Source organism: Tupaia chinensis, unplaced genomic scaffold (genome assembly GCF_000334495.1).
Source record: "Tupaia chinensis unplaced genomic scaffold, TupChi_1.0 Scaffold000362_1, whole genome shotgun sequence".
NCBI classification, from domain to species: Eukaryota; Metazoa; Chordata; class Mammalia; order Scandentia; family Tupaiidae; genus Tupaia; species Tupaia belangeri.
This window is the reverse complement of record NW_006159859.1, coordinates 4,331,781-4,350,082: the sequence shown is the minus strand read 5'-3', so window position 1 is coordinate 4,350,082 and position 18,302 is coordinate 4,331,781. Positions and strand designations below refer to the sequence as shown.

At 35.8% G+C, this 18,302-nt stretch overlaps 1 protein-coding gene across 1 annotated transcript in view; it reads right to left on the bottom strand.

The window, feature by feature from the left end:
- The window catches only part of BLTP1 (bridge-like lipid transfer protein family member 1), a gene marked incomplete in the record, with an annotated part of 179,272 nt that overhangs the window by 83,585 nt on the left and 77,385 nt on the right, over positions 1–18,302 (bottom strand). The window contains 13 exon segments of the mRNA XM_027773678.1: positions 869–1,011; positions 2,675–2,915; positions 4,021–4,173; positions 4,329–4,479; positions 5,002–5,153; positions 8,111–8,322; positions 10,669–10,866; positions 12,538–12,737; positions 13,048–13,175; positions 13,931–14,077; positions 15,298–15,418; positions 16,292–16,465; positions 17,351–17,421. Coding sequence (XP_027629479.1) covers positions 869–1,011; positions 2,675–2,915; positions 4,021–4,173; positions 4,329–4,479; positions 5,002–5,153; positions 8,111–8,322; positions 10,669–10,866; positions 12,538–12,737; positions 13,048–13,175; positions 13,931–14,077; positions 15,298–15,418; positions 16,292–16,465; positions 17,351–17,421 — 2,091 coding nt within the window.

Sequence of the window (18,302 nt, the reverse complement as noted above, 5' to 3'; positions counted from 1 at the left end):
AAAATCAACATGGACTTAAACTGTGTAGTTGGTCACACAGGATCTGACCGCCTTAACCATCAAGCCACAGACTGGCCCACAAGCAACTTAAGTGTCATATATTGTTCTAAACTTGGTTATTTCTCTCTTCAACACTGACACATTGTACAGTAAAACACTTGTTCGGTCACAGAGGATCTAAACAGCACAGGCAAATTCCAACCAAGGCAGTCTGGCTCCCAGGATGGGACTCTAACCAGCTTTCTATACATATCTGTTATTGGGCAGCCATTTGAGTTCTTAAAATAATAAAAATCATAAGATAGCCTAACCCAATCATATGTTTATCATAAACTGCCTAAAAGACTTCCCATTAAAAGTGATGACTGTCATTATCAATATTTTCAGTACTGAATTTCATTGAACAAACTTTTCAATAAATTAGCAAAAGAGCCCTAAGGCTCAGTAACTAAAGTAATGGTTATTCAATATTAATTAGCGATAATGTAAGTTTCAGGGAAATATGTACACTAAAAGTTACTAATCAACTTAATTTCAACATAAAAAATACTCCTGGAGGCCCAGCGGTGGTGGTGCAGGTGGTGGGCTCTACTGCACAATGCTAGGACCACGTGGCAGTCCTGGGATTGGCTCATGGGTCCACCTGAACAAGCCAGGCACACCTGTGTCTCCGAGATCCTGGCTGGTTGGAGACTGGGGAGGAATGTGTTGGGGTATGACCATCAAAGCTAAGAGCCTATCTCTCTCTCATGTGTCATATTTAAATAAATAAAAATTTTTAAAACTACTACTTAAATTTCAGATAGCAAAATTTCAGTCTTCTCTGTGAATCTGAATAACTCTCATCAAAAACATAGCAATACTATACCTTTATTTTTAATGCAGAGTCACTATGGGTATGGGTTTTAGAGAGTTTCCTCATTATCTCAGCTCCAGTGACAGGTCCAGAGCTACCAGGTGGGGGCCGGTTAGCTGTTCCTTCTAGTAGCATTGTGTGTTCACTGACAGTGGCTGAAACAGTGCAAATGAGTAAGTGAGAGCTACAGGGTATCTCTCATTTTCTTAAAACATCAACAACCCCAGTGGTGCTGGTTATATAACCATTCTCAACTTTCATATCCCTTTACAAATCGATCATGAAATTTGCTGCAATATTTACTCTTTTACTCCCCAACCCCAGTCCTCTCAATCAGTCTCAAGAAAGGAACAAACAGCTTTTCTATCTTTTATATATCATGCAAATGATATAGAGACCAAAAAGTAATTCAACTGAGCTCCAAGAAGCACAGAGTGAGCTCGGCTGCAGCAATATCTGCTAGACACTGCTGTGTGGCAGGCTGAGGCCCTGTGGGAGGCTCAGGTTCCATTACTAGATCACCCTACCAAAAAAAAAACAAAAAACAAAAAGCAAGACACAGCAACTTGTGCATGTAGTCCCGGCGACTTTGAAGGCTGTGGCAGGACGACTAACTGCTCACAGCCAAGGCGGGCAACACAGCAAGACTCTTTATGAAGGAACCAAGCATGGCGGGGCGTGCCTGTGGTCCTAGCAATAAGAATACTGAGATAGGAGGATCACAGCAAAGTGAGACCCTGCCTAAAACACCACACGCACACGCACACACACACACACACAAACACATGCACGCACGCGCGCACACACACACACACACACACACACACACTTTTTTTTAAAGTACAGAATGTTTATAGGCTAACACAGGCATTTGTAGATAAATAGAAAGGATATTCCTTACACTTTTCTTTCAAATTTTATGTAGATTTAAAATTTAATAAATAAAATCCAGACTGTTTCTCATAAACATTTATATATTAAATACAAAGGTTTTATTTTTCTAAAAAAAAAAAAAAATAACTAAACTGGGTAAAGTATGATATATCAACGTTCTGAAAGCTCTAATTTTAAGACCACTGCTTTTTCCCATGATATTTTTAAAATTTTTTCACAGCATAATAGTATGACTATTACATGTCATGATAATAATAAAAATTAACCTTTGGCAATAAAGTATGTATGCATGCACATCTCAGAATGCATGTCCACTGTCTTTCTGTGACCACAATAATTTTGTTGACTGAGTGCAGCCCCCAAATTAACATAAATACAGAATGGAACAGGTACCAAGTGAAAGGACAAAGGCCCCTCTACAAGATTGTGGCATTTAGATGATAGGCAGACAAATACAAATTTAAAAAAGAGGTATATGTATTTCATTTAGAACATTCCAGTTATTCAAAGATGTCTCTGTACTAGATAAATAAGTTATCTTTTGCATTTTACAAAACTAAACTTATAAAATCAGGTCATTATAAACATTTCAACAGTATTACCACTTATTTGGACTAACAAAAACCAAACTTAGAAAATTAAGCCATTATTTTCAAATATGGGATACAAATTATTGAGACAGTCAAGTATCATGTTACCAAGTGTGCAATAGCTACTTAAAAGATGTGCTAGATATGAATAATAGTTTAGTAATAGATAATTTAAGAAACTAATAATTGAAGAAACTCAAAGGTCTTAGAGTTTATTTTAAAGAAGTGTATTTTAAATAAGCAAATTAGCATTTGTAAGGAAAAAACATAATTGTTCAGAGTAAGAAAACCACCTAATTATGAGGGGTGAGAAAATAAAGGCTGATGAAATCACCTGCATCAAACTCAAATTCTGCCCCATCAGCACTGGTATCACTTTGAAGACCACCACCGTTGTCCAGCCCAAGTCCATCTTCGTGTTCTTGGTCCATGGCTGTTTGAGGTTTCATGGGCTGAGCTGGTCGATGTAAGCTAACTCCTTTAAAGGCTGGTGTCACCACAATAAACTTCATCCACTGCCTTGCCAGAGCAACCAATCCTTTCTTTAAAGTTACCAAAGCAGGAAGTCCATCACTCTGCAACAGCAATAATGTAGTTAGGAGTAACCTAAAGTAATAATACAAGTTACCATTTAAGTGTTTTGCATTCATTTTTTTCAGTTAAGTCTCATGCCAGGTGTGTGTGCATGTTTGCCCAAGATCCCAAGAGGAGAATGGAGAAGGGATTGCGGCATGGCCATCCCTCCTGGGGGATGATTTCTCACTTTCTGTCTTTCTCTCTCTTTGGTGAGTGCACACGCCATACAGAAAAAAAAAAAAAAAAAGGAAGAAACAAAAACTCAGATGTTAAATAATTTGTCCAAAGTTACTCAAGAGTAAGGATTTAAAGCTGACTATAGAATCCAACCTCTAAATATCACTGCATCTTTCTGTCGTAAAACAACAAACCAGCATCAGGTGAATAGGACACTAGATATCGGTTATAAAAATTGAATTCTCCTTAAAAGGCATTCAGTTTAGTTTACTATATCTTTAGGATTCCGTCCTTGATCAATTTCTCACTCAACAAATAATCCTTACAAATCTCATCCATGTCCACAATTTCTACTGGTATCTTTATACTTAGCAACTCCAAAATTATTAATCTGAGCACATTCTGGTTTATTGATCTGTATAAGGGGTCTTCAAAAAGTTCATGGAGGGAATCAGCAGTTAGCGTAATGGCTATGTCGCTGGACTCCCACGTAGTTGACCGCGGTTCGTGTCCCGGACCCTGTGGCTTAAAACTCACGCCGGGCGCGTGTGCATGCGTGCCCAAGATCCCGAGAGGAGAATGGAGGAGAAGGGATTGCGGCGTGACCATCCCCCCTGGGGGGTGATTTCTCGCTTTCTGTCTCTATGTCTCTGTCTGTCTGGCGAGTGCACGTGCCCTACAGTGAAAATCTCTCAAAAAAAAAAAAAAAGTTCATGGAAAATGCAAATTAATGCAAATGTGCTGGGCACGTGTGCATATGTTCCCAAGATACTGAGAGAAGAATGGAGGAGAAGGGATTGCAGTGTGGACATCCCCCAGAGGGGTGAATTCTTGCTTTCTGTTTCTCGATCTTTCTGGCATGCACCCTAATAGCAAAAACCTCTCCAAAAAGAAAAAACAAAAAAAGCCTTCGTTTTGGTAACTCACCATCGTGGCGTCATCAATGATAGAGTAGTTTGCCTGGTGCAGGTAGTGGTGTAGTATGTTACACAGCAAACAGGAAGGGTTTTCTTGGAGAAAGCGGGCAACTTTTGTAAGTCTGTTGTATTTACTTCTTAGAGGAAAATGGACGCTTTTATTCTGAAACCAAACAACAGATTTAGAATGATATGTACGGAAAAATTCTACAAATACAACATAATTAAGAATTTGCAGATCTGATGTTTTCCAACAAGGATAGGAATGATTTTTCAAAGTAAAGTTTGTAGATAACCTTGTATTACTGAAAGACATACCTCTAATGCTTCTGTCATTATGCATCCCATAACAGCACAAATTCTCAAGGTTCCCTCGGTGTCTAATTTGTTTAAGGATGACTTGAGTTGATCAATGGGAACAAGCCATGCTCCAACAGCTGGAGTTGCTGTGCTTAAAAGGTTTAGCTGTCTTTTAGAAAAATAAAAAAATCATAAAGGAGTATCAAAATGTGTATTTCAAATCATTGCCCATACTTACTATACTGAGTGTCATTTTATTCAGGAAAAATTACTTTCCTTTTGATCATTAATAAATTATGAAACTATAAAAAATGCAAAAAAAATGGACAACAGAAATGAACAGGGGGAAAAACCTGTCAGAGGTAAAAACAGTAAACAAAAATCTGAGGCAGGGTAACATGTGAAAATAAAACTAAGGTATCAGGAAAAAGAAAAAAAAAACAAACTCTGGGTCAAATAAGATGACAATAACATCTACAGAAAGTATAAAATTGGAAAAATGGCACTCTAACACTATTGGGTCGTCAAAAAAGTCATGATGTATTTTTCTATGCAAAAATATGTCATGACTTTGCTGATGACCCAACAGAAACATAAAAAAATTTCAGAAAATATGTGAAACTGAATTTCTTGATATTTGAAATAAAGAAGAAACACCAAGAGATAGTACTCTATTTTAAAAACCTTTTACCTAGAAAATGCATGAGTAGGAGACCTCACATTGGTAGGAGCTGCAAAACTAAACCAAATTTCCTTAATGGTCAGCTTCATGCTACAGGAATCCGGAGGTGGAGGCATTAGAGGTAGATCTTTCTTCAAGTCATCAGATTCCACTCCTTCATCCTATAAAAAAAAGAATGCCAAAACTGGATTAAGCTATAGCCCCGTAATACTCTGAACACAGAGGTTGGCTGACGTTTTAAGTGCAAAACTTTTCCATCAAATCAAGTTCTACAGAGAATGCCATCACATAAAACGGGTAACGTGAACCTGGCTCAGACTAACCTTCTCCGGATTCTGAGGAATGCCTACAGATGCCTGAGGGTCTAAGGAGCAGTCTGAACACCACTGTTCTATAAGCCCTACGTCAGTAATCTTCTAACTAAAAGGCTTCAGTTTTATCATTTCATTCAATCACATTCATTTAGGGCTGCTGGTTGTTACTTTTTCCAGATGAAGAAAGTGCAAAAAAGAGTTCTTATAATTTGCCAGAGCTTATGTATCTACTAGGTTGGACAATGGGTGATACAGAATTAAGGTCTTCTCCTTTGACTGCAATCTGCTTTCCATTCTATTTTAAAGAAATATTTCAAATTTCCAAATAAAGTGCCATAAAAATATCATTGTAGCACATGTTCAAATAGCTAACAGTTTGTAATCCAAAAATTCTTAATTATCTTACATGGTAGTACACTGGATCCACTAGGTCGTTGGGAGAGTTCTGATGCATTTTTGCATAGAAAAATATGTCATGACTTTCCCGATGACCTAACACATTGAGAAATAGGAATATTTTTGAAATTTGTAATCATCATTCTTTAGAAGGGAAGGAGGTAAAGTATATTAAAGAAACAATACAAAGTATTCTGCCAGTTATATCTACTTATAGGTCACTAATTCACTTTTAGATAATCCTAGCCAAGGCAAGGAAAAGATTGGTATTTTTTGTAGAATGATCATAGAATGAGGAGTATTCATAAAAGAGCTTTGAGTTCTAAGTGGTATAAGACAAAAAAAAAAACTCAAAATGAACTAAAAAAATACTAGTAATTTTTTGGGAGTGGGAAGTTGCCATTCAGTGCATGCACTCACTGGGGAGAGACAGAGAAAGACAGAGAGAAGGAAAGTAACAAATTACCCACCCGCCCCTTGGAGAATGGCTGCATAACAATCTCTTCTCCTCTTGGATTTTGGCCTCACAAGCACACACGCCTGGCATGATTTTCAAGTCACTGGGTCTGGGACACCATTCACAGTCAGTCATGTGGGAAGTCCAGTGCCTTAACTATCCCACTACCTGCTAGTCCCCAAATCCTAGTTATTTTAAAATCACTAATCATGAAACATAAGTCTACAACCTGTTACCTGCAATTACAAAATCTGTAAAATTCTGAAAACCAAAATTTTTTTTGAACATGTAACATCAAAGTTTTACCTGAACTGATGAGAAGTTACTTATCTCGCTGGTGTTTTCATTAATGTTGAATAATATATTGGTAGGTAGGTAGATAGATAGATAGATACACAGTTTTTTTCTTTTTTAATTTTGCCCAAAGGGGCATGAATTCACCAGAAAGAGAGACAGAAGAAGAAGAGAAGCCACCCCTCATAGGGCATGGTCACAACACAAGCCTTCTCTTCTTCTCCACCCTCTTGGAACTGGGCATGCACGCAGACGTGCCCTGTGTGTCCCTGCTAGCCTTCGGGTATAGGACTTGCATCACACAGTTGGCAATTTAGCTCCGTCAACCACTAAGCCAAGGGCCAGGCAGAGCAGAAAATCTAGTATTTCAAGATAAAGTATAGGAATTTATTTCACACATAATACATACATCAAATTTCCTTTCTTTAAAAAAAAAAATCTGAATTCTCTAATACATTTGGCCTCAAGGGTTTCAACTGAGGACTGTAAGTCAGGTACTGGGCATAGATAGATATACCAAAATAGTTTTGAGGATCTCACATATGTTAAAAAGAGGATAATAAACAACTCATTGGACAGATGTATAGATCAAGCAAAGTAATACCCAATTTGGCCTCAGACTGACTGAATTGAAGATGTCTGTGGCATATGTTCACAGTGATGCCTAACAAGGCCATGGGATACGACTGTGACACTCCCAGTTGAAAACTGGTGCTAAAAGCATAGCTGACAGGAAAAACAAGTGTCAGTGAATTATAGAACTGGCTCAGGAAGGGAGATAAGGAAGGGAGTAAATAACACCCAGAAGAGAAAAGTAGCCCAAAACAGAACCTGGGAAGAACACCTACATTTAAGAAGGAGAAAGAATGCAACAAGGAAACAAAGAAAAGTCAAAGAATCCAAAGGAAACTATGCTAGGGAACTCAAGGAGGAATACAGCAAGGAGACAGAGATCTGTGACAACCTTTCTGCAATGTAGAATTTTGAATATCTTTGTTGTGCTGCTACTGTACTCACCACCATAAAATTCTCCATAGAAAAAATAATAAATAGGATGTTATTGGGGATTCTGACTGAAATAAGCAAATACTGAGCAGAAAAAAAAAATAGAACTTACGTGAAATACTACCAATAAAAAAGCTATTTAAAAAAATGACTTCTGCGGGTCAGCAGGTGGCATGGTGGTTAAGGTGCTAGAATTCCCACATGGCTGGCCATGGTTTGAGTCCCGGACCTGGTGGCTTGCTTTCTCATTCTTCCACTCTCTCTGTCTTTCTCTGGCAAAACTCATGTGAAAAATAATATTAACAATAATAATAAATAAATAATTCTTTAAAAAAATGATTTCTGTTAAAATCCTTAAAAACATACAAGGCTTCCTTTTTTTAAAATCCTATTAATTCAACAATCACTTAATAAATGCCTAATATAAGCAAAGTTTTGTTAAGTACTATAATGGATATAAATATGTGTACAGTACTCTTCAGAAACTATATTCTAGTAGTAGCATATTTAGTAACATGTTCTAACAGTTAAGCAGATATAAAACCAAAATGGGGGAAGACAGCAACTATACTCTAGAAATTAATTTTGAACTGGGTATGTAATATTTTATGCTATTTTTCTAAAGCATTATTATTATTAGAAGTTCACCAACTTGTTCATCTGAAACAGAATTTCCATTTAAGTCTGAGGAAGGGCTTGTCCGGTCACATGGAAGGTTATCATCAGACACATCAGTGTTATAGCCACTGCCGGTCGGAGAATCCGAAGAATTATTGGATGTCAGCACTCCACCCCTTTCTGTGATATTAGTTTTACCCATAATTCCAAAACTGTTATATAAAACAGCACCAGACTGTCTTCCTCCTATAAAAATGAAGAATTTTATTTATCAAAGTGCATCAATGCTATACTCTACAATATTCATATAAAATTTCATAGAGATTTTTTTTCCTCACAGAGTCTACCCTAATCGATAAAGTGATGTATAATTGAATCATTGGGTAAATGGCTGTAGATAAATCTAACTATTATTATTATTACAGTAGCTACTATATCATATGCTAGGGGACTTTGAAATGTTTGTGGAAAAACTAAATTAAAAGATGACAATATTAACTTTATTTTCAACACAATCTCCATCAAGACACTCCGTAAGCAATAATACCAGCCATTTTGTCCATCTCAGAAGAAATGAAGATTCTGCAAATGTAAACTTGTCAATGCAGCATTTTTTATGTTATTATTGGGTTGCTGGGAAAGTCATGATGCATTTTTGCATAGAAACAGAAAAATATGATTTTTCCAAAGATCTAGTAACTAAAGAAAAATGAGTGCCTTTTAGGGATTCATTATCATTACAAAATAAAAACCAGGAGCCAATCAGGACTGTAAGATGGATGCCTAATGACTTTTTATTGAAACTCTCATGGAAGTATTCTCGTCCGAGCAGGGGCGTGGTGGTAGTGAACTCTCTGGTGAAGCCTTCTGGGGCATCTTCTTGCTAAAGCTTTTAACTTTCTCTGCACAGTCTTATAATAAACAGATGTTATCATTCCTTGACTCTCCAGGAAATTGACAAGCAAAATGCCTTGAGCATCCCAAAACACTCTTCCCTGACTTTGTTTTTGACCTGTCTGCTTTTGCTTCGACCTCGTCTTCATCCTGGAAGCCACTGTTTAGATGGTGCTTCATCTTCAGGACTATACTGCTAAAATCATGTGCCATCTCCTGCGACAATTCTTCAAAAAATGCTTCCAGATCTTCTTTCTTTTTTTTTTTTTTTTTGAGAGATTTTTTTTTGCTATAGGGCACGTGCGCTCGCCAGACAGACAGAGAGAGATAGAGAGACAGAAAGTGAGAAATCACCCCCCAGAGGGGATGGCCACGCCGCAATCCCCGGCATGAGTTTAAGCCACCAGTTCTGGGATGCGAACCGTGGTCGACTACATGGGAGTCCAGCGACATAGCCATTACGCTAACTGCTGGTCCCAAAGTGCTTCAGGATCTTGACCCCACTTGTTTAAAACTTGCATTGAAGTTCTGCTCTTGTCTGCAGTTGATCTGAGTGCAGCAATTTTGGCACCAATAGAACATAAAATCTGTTTAATTTTAACTTTTTTTGTCAGAACTAATTAATATGTTATGGTGTTGGCTATTGTTTCTGCAGTTAACTATAACCTTCAATAGGGCATGAACAAGATCAATTTTTCTCAAAAATTGATGTGGACATCTGTTGCTGCAGGAGTCATCTTTAACATCATCCTGACCCTTTTTAAAACAAGCTAGCCATGTGTAAACTGCTGATTTCTTTGGAGTTTATTACTCTGTAAAGTATCAATGATTTCATTATTCTTCTACCCAAACTTCACTATAAATTGTCTTTCTTTCAATTTTAGCAAGATTCATACTGCTCTGATAGGGGCTATTTTCAAACTGATGTCTTATCCTTAGTACATTAAATGAGATCTCATTCAGACATATGCGAAAAAAAAATTTTAAAAATTGGCCGGAAAAAACCCCACTTTAATCCATGGATAATTTTCCCATATTACAAATATAATACAAATTTTCCACAAACTTTTTGAAGACCTCCTTCTCATTTCACTAAAAGTCTCATGTGAAATTCCACCTTCCTATTTTAAAATATTACTCAACATCCCAGTCTACCCTAAGACAGTGTCATGTGTCTGTATTTCCACCTTCTCTGGAGGCTGGAAAAGACCCTCACTATACTATGAGACTCTGTTTAAATAGCACACATACCCACCCCCACATACACTCCATACAAAAAAAAATTACTCAGTAACATTTAAACAAGCAAATTATAAATCTATTTTTCATTCAATAAAGGAGTTACAATATCTGCATCCTACAGGACAAAGTTCCTATTTTCAAAGATGCAAACTTTCCAAAAATTAAAAAAGTGAGTAGCTTTTTATTTTATTTCAGAATTTTTGTCTGAACCACAGCTTTCGTTCAGGCATTGAGCTGTGTGGTCCCTGGGGATTCTCTGCTGGGCTGCGAATCACACAATGGAGGGAATGCTCTGCTTACACAATTGGGATGGGCATCCACCCAGCTAAATAACCCCAGGTACCACACTTTCTGCTTTCTTAAGTTGACTGAGGTTACAGAAAGTCACTGTTGTTCAAAAATTTCAGCAATGTCCCCTACATAAGCAAGAATTCAACAACAAGAACGCATGCTTACCTTTTATGGTTAAATTTTCTAGTCCACATTCAAACATTATCCAGCCCCATTTTTCCTGGCTGGGACCTATTCGAGTTACATCTGGAACAGCTTGTTGATCAGTTTCATCCACAAAAGTAAATTCATCCAACTCCTCGAGAGTAAATAAAACTTTGGACTTCTCAAAAGGGATGGCAGTGATGGCACAGGTCCCAATGTCTATTGCAAAGAGAGCGAATAGACCGTTTCTAATACAGAGGTTTATATATTTTTTTAAATTATTATACTTAATACAATGGTTTTCATAAAAAGATATCTCAATATCCTGTCAAAAAGACCAAAAAAACAAATCCAATGAGCTAAAGAGCCAGCTTTTAAAATGAAAGTACTGCTCAAGTCTTTGGTACCTCTGGGCCATAGAGTTCTGGAATATAATGGTGACACAGAAAAAGCTATACTGGCTCTAACTGCTTTAGGTCATGCCGCATAGGTAACTATTTTAAGCACTGCAACAAGCAAGGCTTCTTAGGAGGAAGCAATTCCTTGCAAAATGCTTAGCTACTGTGACTCCATCTTGGATCTATGTTCTGACTACCTGTTTAATATTCCTCTCTTCTATCTCACCAGTCTCTTACTAAAAGCTGTGATTTTCCTACAAGATGTTTTTCCTAATTCTGGGTAAATAATTAAAATACTTTATTTTGTAAAATGATGAAGATAATTTAAAATTACTTTACCATGAAAGTAAATTATATAGGAGCTTTTCTAACTTTTTATTTTTAGAATTATCATATAATCTTTTAGAAATAAATTTATACTACCTTTGAATAACTGTTAATATGAAATCTTCTTTATTCCTTCTTAGGCACCATCTTTTTTGTTTTTAGAGAGATTTTTGCTATAGGGTGTGTGTGCTTGCCAAAAAGACAGAGAGACAGAAAACCAGAAATCATCCCCCAGGGGGACAGTCATGCCACAATCCCTTCTCTTCCATTCTCCTTTGGGATTTTGAGCATGCACACACGTGCACCCATCGTGAGTTTCAAGTCACCAGGTTTGGGACTCGAACCACTGTTAGCAATGTGGGAGTCAGTCTAGGCTGTAACCACTATGCCATCTGCTGGTCTCAATCCTTGCGAAAGTTCTAACAGTTACACAGACCCAGAATACAGACAGGAATTATGGAGCATTTGGTACCTACAGACTACAGTGGGCAAATTCAAGGAGCTCATGTGTTCTTCAGTAATGACACCTATCCCATTCAGAGATTTCAGCACTGCAATCTCAACTGACACTAATAAACCTGATATAAGCTCTGACAATCAGAGATTGTTTAAGCCTGTAAATGAGAAAGTGCACTAAACAAGGTTAAAAGTATTGAGATCACACAGGACAGCTCCACTTTTCTGTTTTACTTCACCAGGGACTTTAAGAAGAACACATATTACTCTTACTGCTGCTCTGTTTTCAGACAACACTATCTGGTTTTGACTAATACTACAATTAATTCTTCTTAATAAAGTTTTACAAAGAGAACAATTTTTAAAAGTAAAAAAATAAAACAAAACAAAAACCCAATAAAGAGCATACTCTCTCTATTCTATAATAAGCAAGCAGATGGCATGAAGGAAACACATAGGAGAAAGCAGCAGTTCCTAATTTGAGGCTGTACCACTTACTTTCTCATCAGTTCATTTTCCACTCTTCTACACACAACATGAACAATGACTGGTTAAATACACTGTGTTCAACCTATCTAAAAGCATCTTTCTCTTCTTTATAAAATAATCAAATTGAACAACATTCAAAGAAATAAAACATTTTCCCTTTGGTAATATCATCTGACATTTATACATGCCAAAGTAATGAGTATTTGTCATAGAATCCTACCTGTGGTATCAAGACCCCTAAGTTGCCCATGAACTCGGTGAATGTTTAATTTGGCCGCAATTTCTTTGCCTTTTTCTGCTCCAGCGTTTGATCTGAGAGATCCAGATGACTGAGGCTGCATCTTCGTGGCATGAACATACCTATCAAAATGTGATGTTCTTCCAGGTTCGGCATTGTTTGAACTCTCTTCAACCACACCTCTTCATGAAAAAGAACGAGTATGATAAAATACAGAGCAGTGAAAACATTTAGTATACTTTTTAAAAAACCAATCCATTTTAAGACCAATATCAATATCAAATTCTACAATGTGTACTGAAAATATGATAAAGAAAAACAGTACAAACCTTTAAAAACATACTTTATTAATCAAAAATGAAACTTGAAATTTCAAAACAAGTTTTGAGCTATAATAGTCTAATTCTCAGAAATGTATGAAGAAGATTGTCAAAGCTTGCCTCTCTAGCTAATAAGATAATCATGGCTCAAACTGATAAAAGGGCTTCTTACCTGTTCATACGAACTTGGGTAGCAATTCTGTCGAAACACAAGGCCACCAGGGAAACGTGAGTGACACTTCTACTGGGGGCTGTGGTTGGAGATTCTTCCACCGAGGCTTGTAACAAACATAAGTTCACCTGACACACAAAATGTCACAAATTCCAGGGTTGAAAAGTGAAAAGTTATCACTTAAACATAAAATATACGAGAGAATTAAAACTACTGTTAGGAATGGCATAGCTACATACCAGAGATTGATAAAAACAAAGCTTTTAAGTATAGACTCTCATAAGATGACTGTAATTAAATTATGACTGGGTGAATGTAGAATGCTTAACTAAATAGTATTCACTATTCTGCTTCAGTAACCTACAGTGGAGCCCCAATATGGGCATGCTCCGCATCCATGGATTCAGCCAACCAAAACTTCACTCAAACTTGATGTTGCTATGACAGGTATAGTTTCGTCTGTAATGGGTGCATCTGTACCAAACTTGTACAGACTTTTTTTTCTTGTCATTATTTCCCAGACAATACAACTATTTACACCTTGTACATTGCATTGGGTATTACAGGTAATCTACAGATGATTTAAATGATACAGGGAAATGAACATAGATTACAGGTAAATATTAAATGCCACTTTACATAAGGGACTTACAATTTATCAAATTGTAAATTATGATATCTATGGGGATACTGGAGGAAATTCCCCAAGGACACCAAGGGAAGACTGTAATTTATACATTAAATCTACATTAGATCATAAAGGAAATAGCTTTTTTTGTTATTATAAACTTTTCAATTACTATGCATTTTGGGAAATGCAAAAGATAAAAGAAATCAAAATGCTCTTTTACAGAAAAAATTTTTTTAAATATTAAGTTATTACCTTTGGTATGCTAACATTAGCCTGAAGTCCTTTAATTGTTACATTATCTTGCTTCATTGTAAGATTTGTCTGTGCCTGTCCTTGGTTAGTTGTCCCTATTGTAGGGGGCTCAGTTTTTGTTCCCCGAACATCTTGCTTTGAAGATAACTAAAAAAGAATCAAAAAGGAATAATGTCACAGATCTTTCATAATTTCCACACCATCCACAACAGCAACTTGCTTATTCACTGTACCCCCATGTCCATCTACGTACTGGCTGCCATCTGGCTTAACAACACATCTTAAAATCCGAAGTGTATGAAAACAGAAAAATAAGAGTGGTGGCTTCAGGGTAGAGGGAGTAAAGATTTTAAAATGAAATCAGCCTATAGAGAAGCAGACTGAGAGATGATATTAGTAATTACAGGCAATTTTAGGATAACTAACTCTGCTAACATGAAGGCAGACTAGGTTTCTGGTAACTGGCTCCTTATTGGCTGGGAGTGTTTTTCATTTTTTGGTATTCTTCAACCGTAATTACCTATCATATATAAGACCTATATGTGTTGAATAATTGGTTCACTAAAATAATTGGCTTCCCTTTCACTTCTCCTCTAATCTCCAGATAAATCTGAAAGCCAAACAGAGAATCAACAAAAGAGAACCAGGATATGACTATGAGGCAAATGGCTTCATGGCTAGAACTATAGCGTAAGTAGAATATCACACATAGGAGGTGGAAACGTGATAAAAGTGAATGAGAATAGTCCCCAAAATAATAATAAGATGCAAGTTATCTAACCAAAAAGGAAAGCCAAAAAAAAGTAGCTTTGCATTTTTTTAGAAAACGAATGTCCTACAGAATGTTCATTCATTTAGGACTAAAGTTCTTTAGAAAAAAGGCTCGGAATAAAGCTACTTTTGAAATAAAGGAAAAAATTAACCTACATAATTTTTTTTACAAAATTTTCTTGTAAAAAGAATTATTTAACTTTGTTTATTATTATTGTTATTATTATTTTTAAATTTGCTACAGGGCACATGAACTTGCCAGAGAGAGATGGAGAAAAATAGAGAGTATGAAAGTGAAAAAGATGCCAGTTCCAGACTTGAACTGTGGTTGGCCTTGTGGAAGTCTAGCACCTTAACTACCATACCACCTGCTGGCCCCCATATTTTAAATAAATGTTTTACTACTGTTTAATTCATACTACAGTCATATGTAGTACCTTTATGGAGCTAATGACATAAAGGCTTATAAGCTATGTCCAGGTATTCCAATTTAACTTGATAGTACATTTGATCCATTCAAGTTTTTCCAGTTTGGATATCCTGTACACCCAATGAATACCCAATATGCTATACCCATTGTATAAAAAAGTTCTTACATTTTCTGAGAAAGTAGTCTTGCTATTTTGGACAGCTTCTCTAAGGACTTTGGCATGAAGATCATCTACAATTGCGGCTGGATGTCGGGTACTGGCACAATGAACCATTGCTTCAATGTATCTGAAGAAAGAAAACTAATAAATGAAAGTGTTTAATATCATCTAATACTATGACCTATTTTATCTACAGGTATCAGTGAAATTTAGTGCCACTTGAATATTTATAATATCTCTTCAATATTGAAATGAGAATGCATAAATCACATTTTCAGAAATTATACAAAAGAAACAATTCTTAGATTTTGGTCCTGTTAGGGCCATATCCACTCCGAGGTGAAATGTTCCAGACTGGGCAACGGTCTTTTCTTCTACAATTTCCTAAACACAATTTTCTGTGTTCCACATTTGTATGACATTGCACAAGAATCTTAATGATCTAAGTTTTTATAGGAAACTATGCACCTTCACAGTAAAAGACAGACTTTCATGAAAACTGGACCAACTGAATCCACTCTCTTCTTAACTCCTCCAGCACTCAGTATTTTCTAAAAAGTGTGCATTCCAGTGCTTTGCATTATGCTCTAGCTGGCTTGTATTCATGTTAGTAAGACTCCTGACATATAGACCAGGAGCTCCTTGTAGGACAGAGAATCAGTTATTTTCCCCTTATCCCTTCATTAACTAGACAGCAATACAAGTGGAAAACATAACAATTAGTTCCTGTTTCATAATTTTATGCTCATCAGCTCAAAAGCAAAACCTGGAAATTATTATTATATAATAATAATAATGCAACAATACAATAATGCAACATAACTATTTAGATTGGGAAAGTTAAATGATAATTAAAATACTGATCTCTTTAAACATATTTTTATTAATCAAAAAAGCTATCATCAACAATTTTCTATGTAAATGCATCACATCACATATACTTATAACATACATTTATCACTTTATACAGTAATATTACATTTTTATACAAATTTAATACCTGTCTAAAGCTTCAGCCACCAGGGGAGTCAGAACAATATCAATGGTTCCTTTTACTTCAACTATAGATGTTGTCCTGGTCTGGGACACTGGCTGATCCAGGGTCCACTCTTCTGTTAATGTTTCATCATCTGTGTTATCAACAATTTTCTTTTCCAAAGGAGTATATGGTGTACTATATAATTGGTTAACAAGCAAAGCAAATATTAAAATATTAAAAATACCACGTACAAAAACAGGAGTTGGCATTTCCTTAAGATGAGCGAACACTCAAGTTGATAAACTACATAAATAAACTAAACTACATTCGTTTCAACATAAAAATTTCATGGAATTAGACTTCAAAACTCTTTCATGGAATTAGATGTCAAAAACGCTTTTCAAAGACAGGCCAAATGAAGTACTAAAATGCAAATTGTTCAAAGATGGGTAATATATCAAATGAGAAAAAAAGTATTTTAATAATTTACTTGTATACCTTTTCAAAATATAATACTGAATTCTAATTAGTGCCCAATTTGGCTGTGCCAAGTTATGGCCTGCATAGTAAGTTTAATATTGAATAGTCAGAAGGCATGACATGTTTTTCTATGCAAAAATGCATCATGACTTTTCCAACGACCCAATAAGGTTGTCACTGGCTATTTATAGATACAGCCAATGCCATAATAGACAAAAGAGTTACATTACTTGGAGTAATTTATTCTTAAAATAAAGTCCATACTCAAGTCAAGAATGGTTAATACCCAGAATAAATTCTACCTATCTCGTAATCAAGAAAAACTGACTACAGTCTCAGCTGCAGCGATCATGGAGCACTCCGCAATGCTGAGGCGACATGGAAGGGCTCAGGTTGGTGTCCTGAGGCCTCCCTGAATAAGCCACAACACATGAACGTGCCTAGGAGGCTGGCTAAGACTGGAGGTGAACTGTGGCATGAAGACCCTGTTGAGGATAACTCTCTCTCTCACAGAAGAAATAAACCTAAAAAATAATAGTAATAAATAAAAAGTAAAAGAAGAATGTACTTCAAAACTTTAAAAGTATGAATTTTACTTACTTTGAAGTTGATCCTGAAAGTTGCATACCTCTGTCTAGCAGAGAATTAGCTGTGAGCCCTTGCTTGATTACCTAGAAAAATACAATGTTATTTAAGGACTAGAATTTTAATATTATTTCTCTATTTTCTGATATCAACCAATACTTGTGACTATACAGATTACCTTAATATGAATTGATAATTTGATATAAATATTTAACAAATTGAGAGACTCACAGAAAATATTCAATTTGAAATGTTATTTTCTGTTTATTCAAGTAAACAGTGAGCAGTTCTAAGAGCTGAGTAAGACAGTAAAATACTACAACTAAAACTTAAAAACAAGTCTCTCCAAAGTCTTTCCTCCAGAGTTTCTTTTTAAATTAAGGTTTAATTAAGCTACTTTTAGTTTTGTTCATGGTATAACCAATTTTTAACTGAAAAAGATACCCAGAGAAATATTAAGTTATAGGAAAAGGTAAATTTGTGTATCATATCCATAAAAGATAAAAAAAATAAATCTGATGAACCAAACTTAATTCTTAGAAATATGCCAGTTAATTATTTAGATTTAATGGAGAAAAATAACTTTTTTTACTTCCTGTCCTCTATTTTTGAAATTATCTAAATATATGAATTTCTTTTTAAAAATTATTTTTTATTATTGTTGTTGTTATTATTATTATTATTATTATTTCATTGGTTAAGGGCATGTGTGCTCACCAGAGAGAAAGAAAGAGAGGGAAAGTGAGAAAGCAAACCAGATCTGGAACTTTATCTGTGATCACAACCTTAAAAGCCAAACTTCACACTGTCAGTAGTGTTTCTTCTTCCTATACATATTAACTCAAATGCCTATGTATATTTTAGTATTCAACTCCATTTATCACATTTCCATCACTCCTAACACACCTTTTTTTTTTTTTTTTTTTGGAGAGGTTTTTGCTATAGGGCACATGCACTGGTCAGAAAA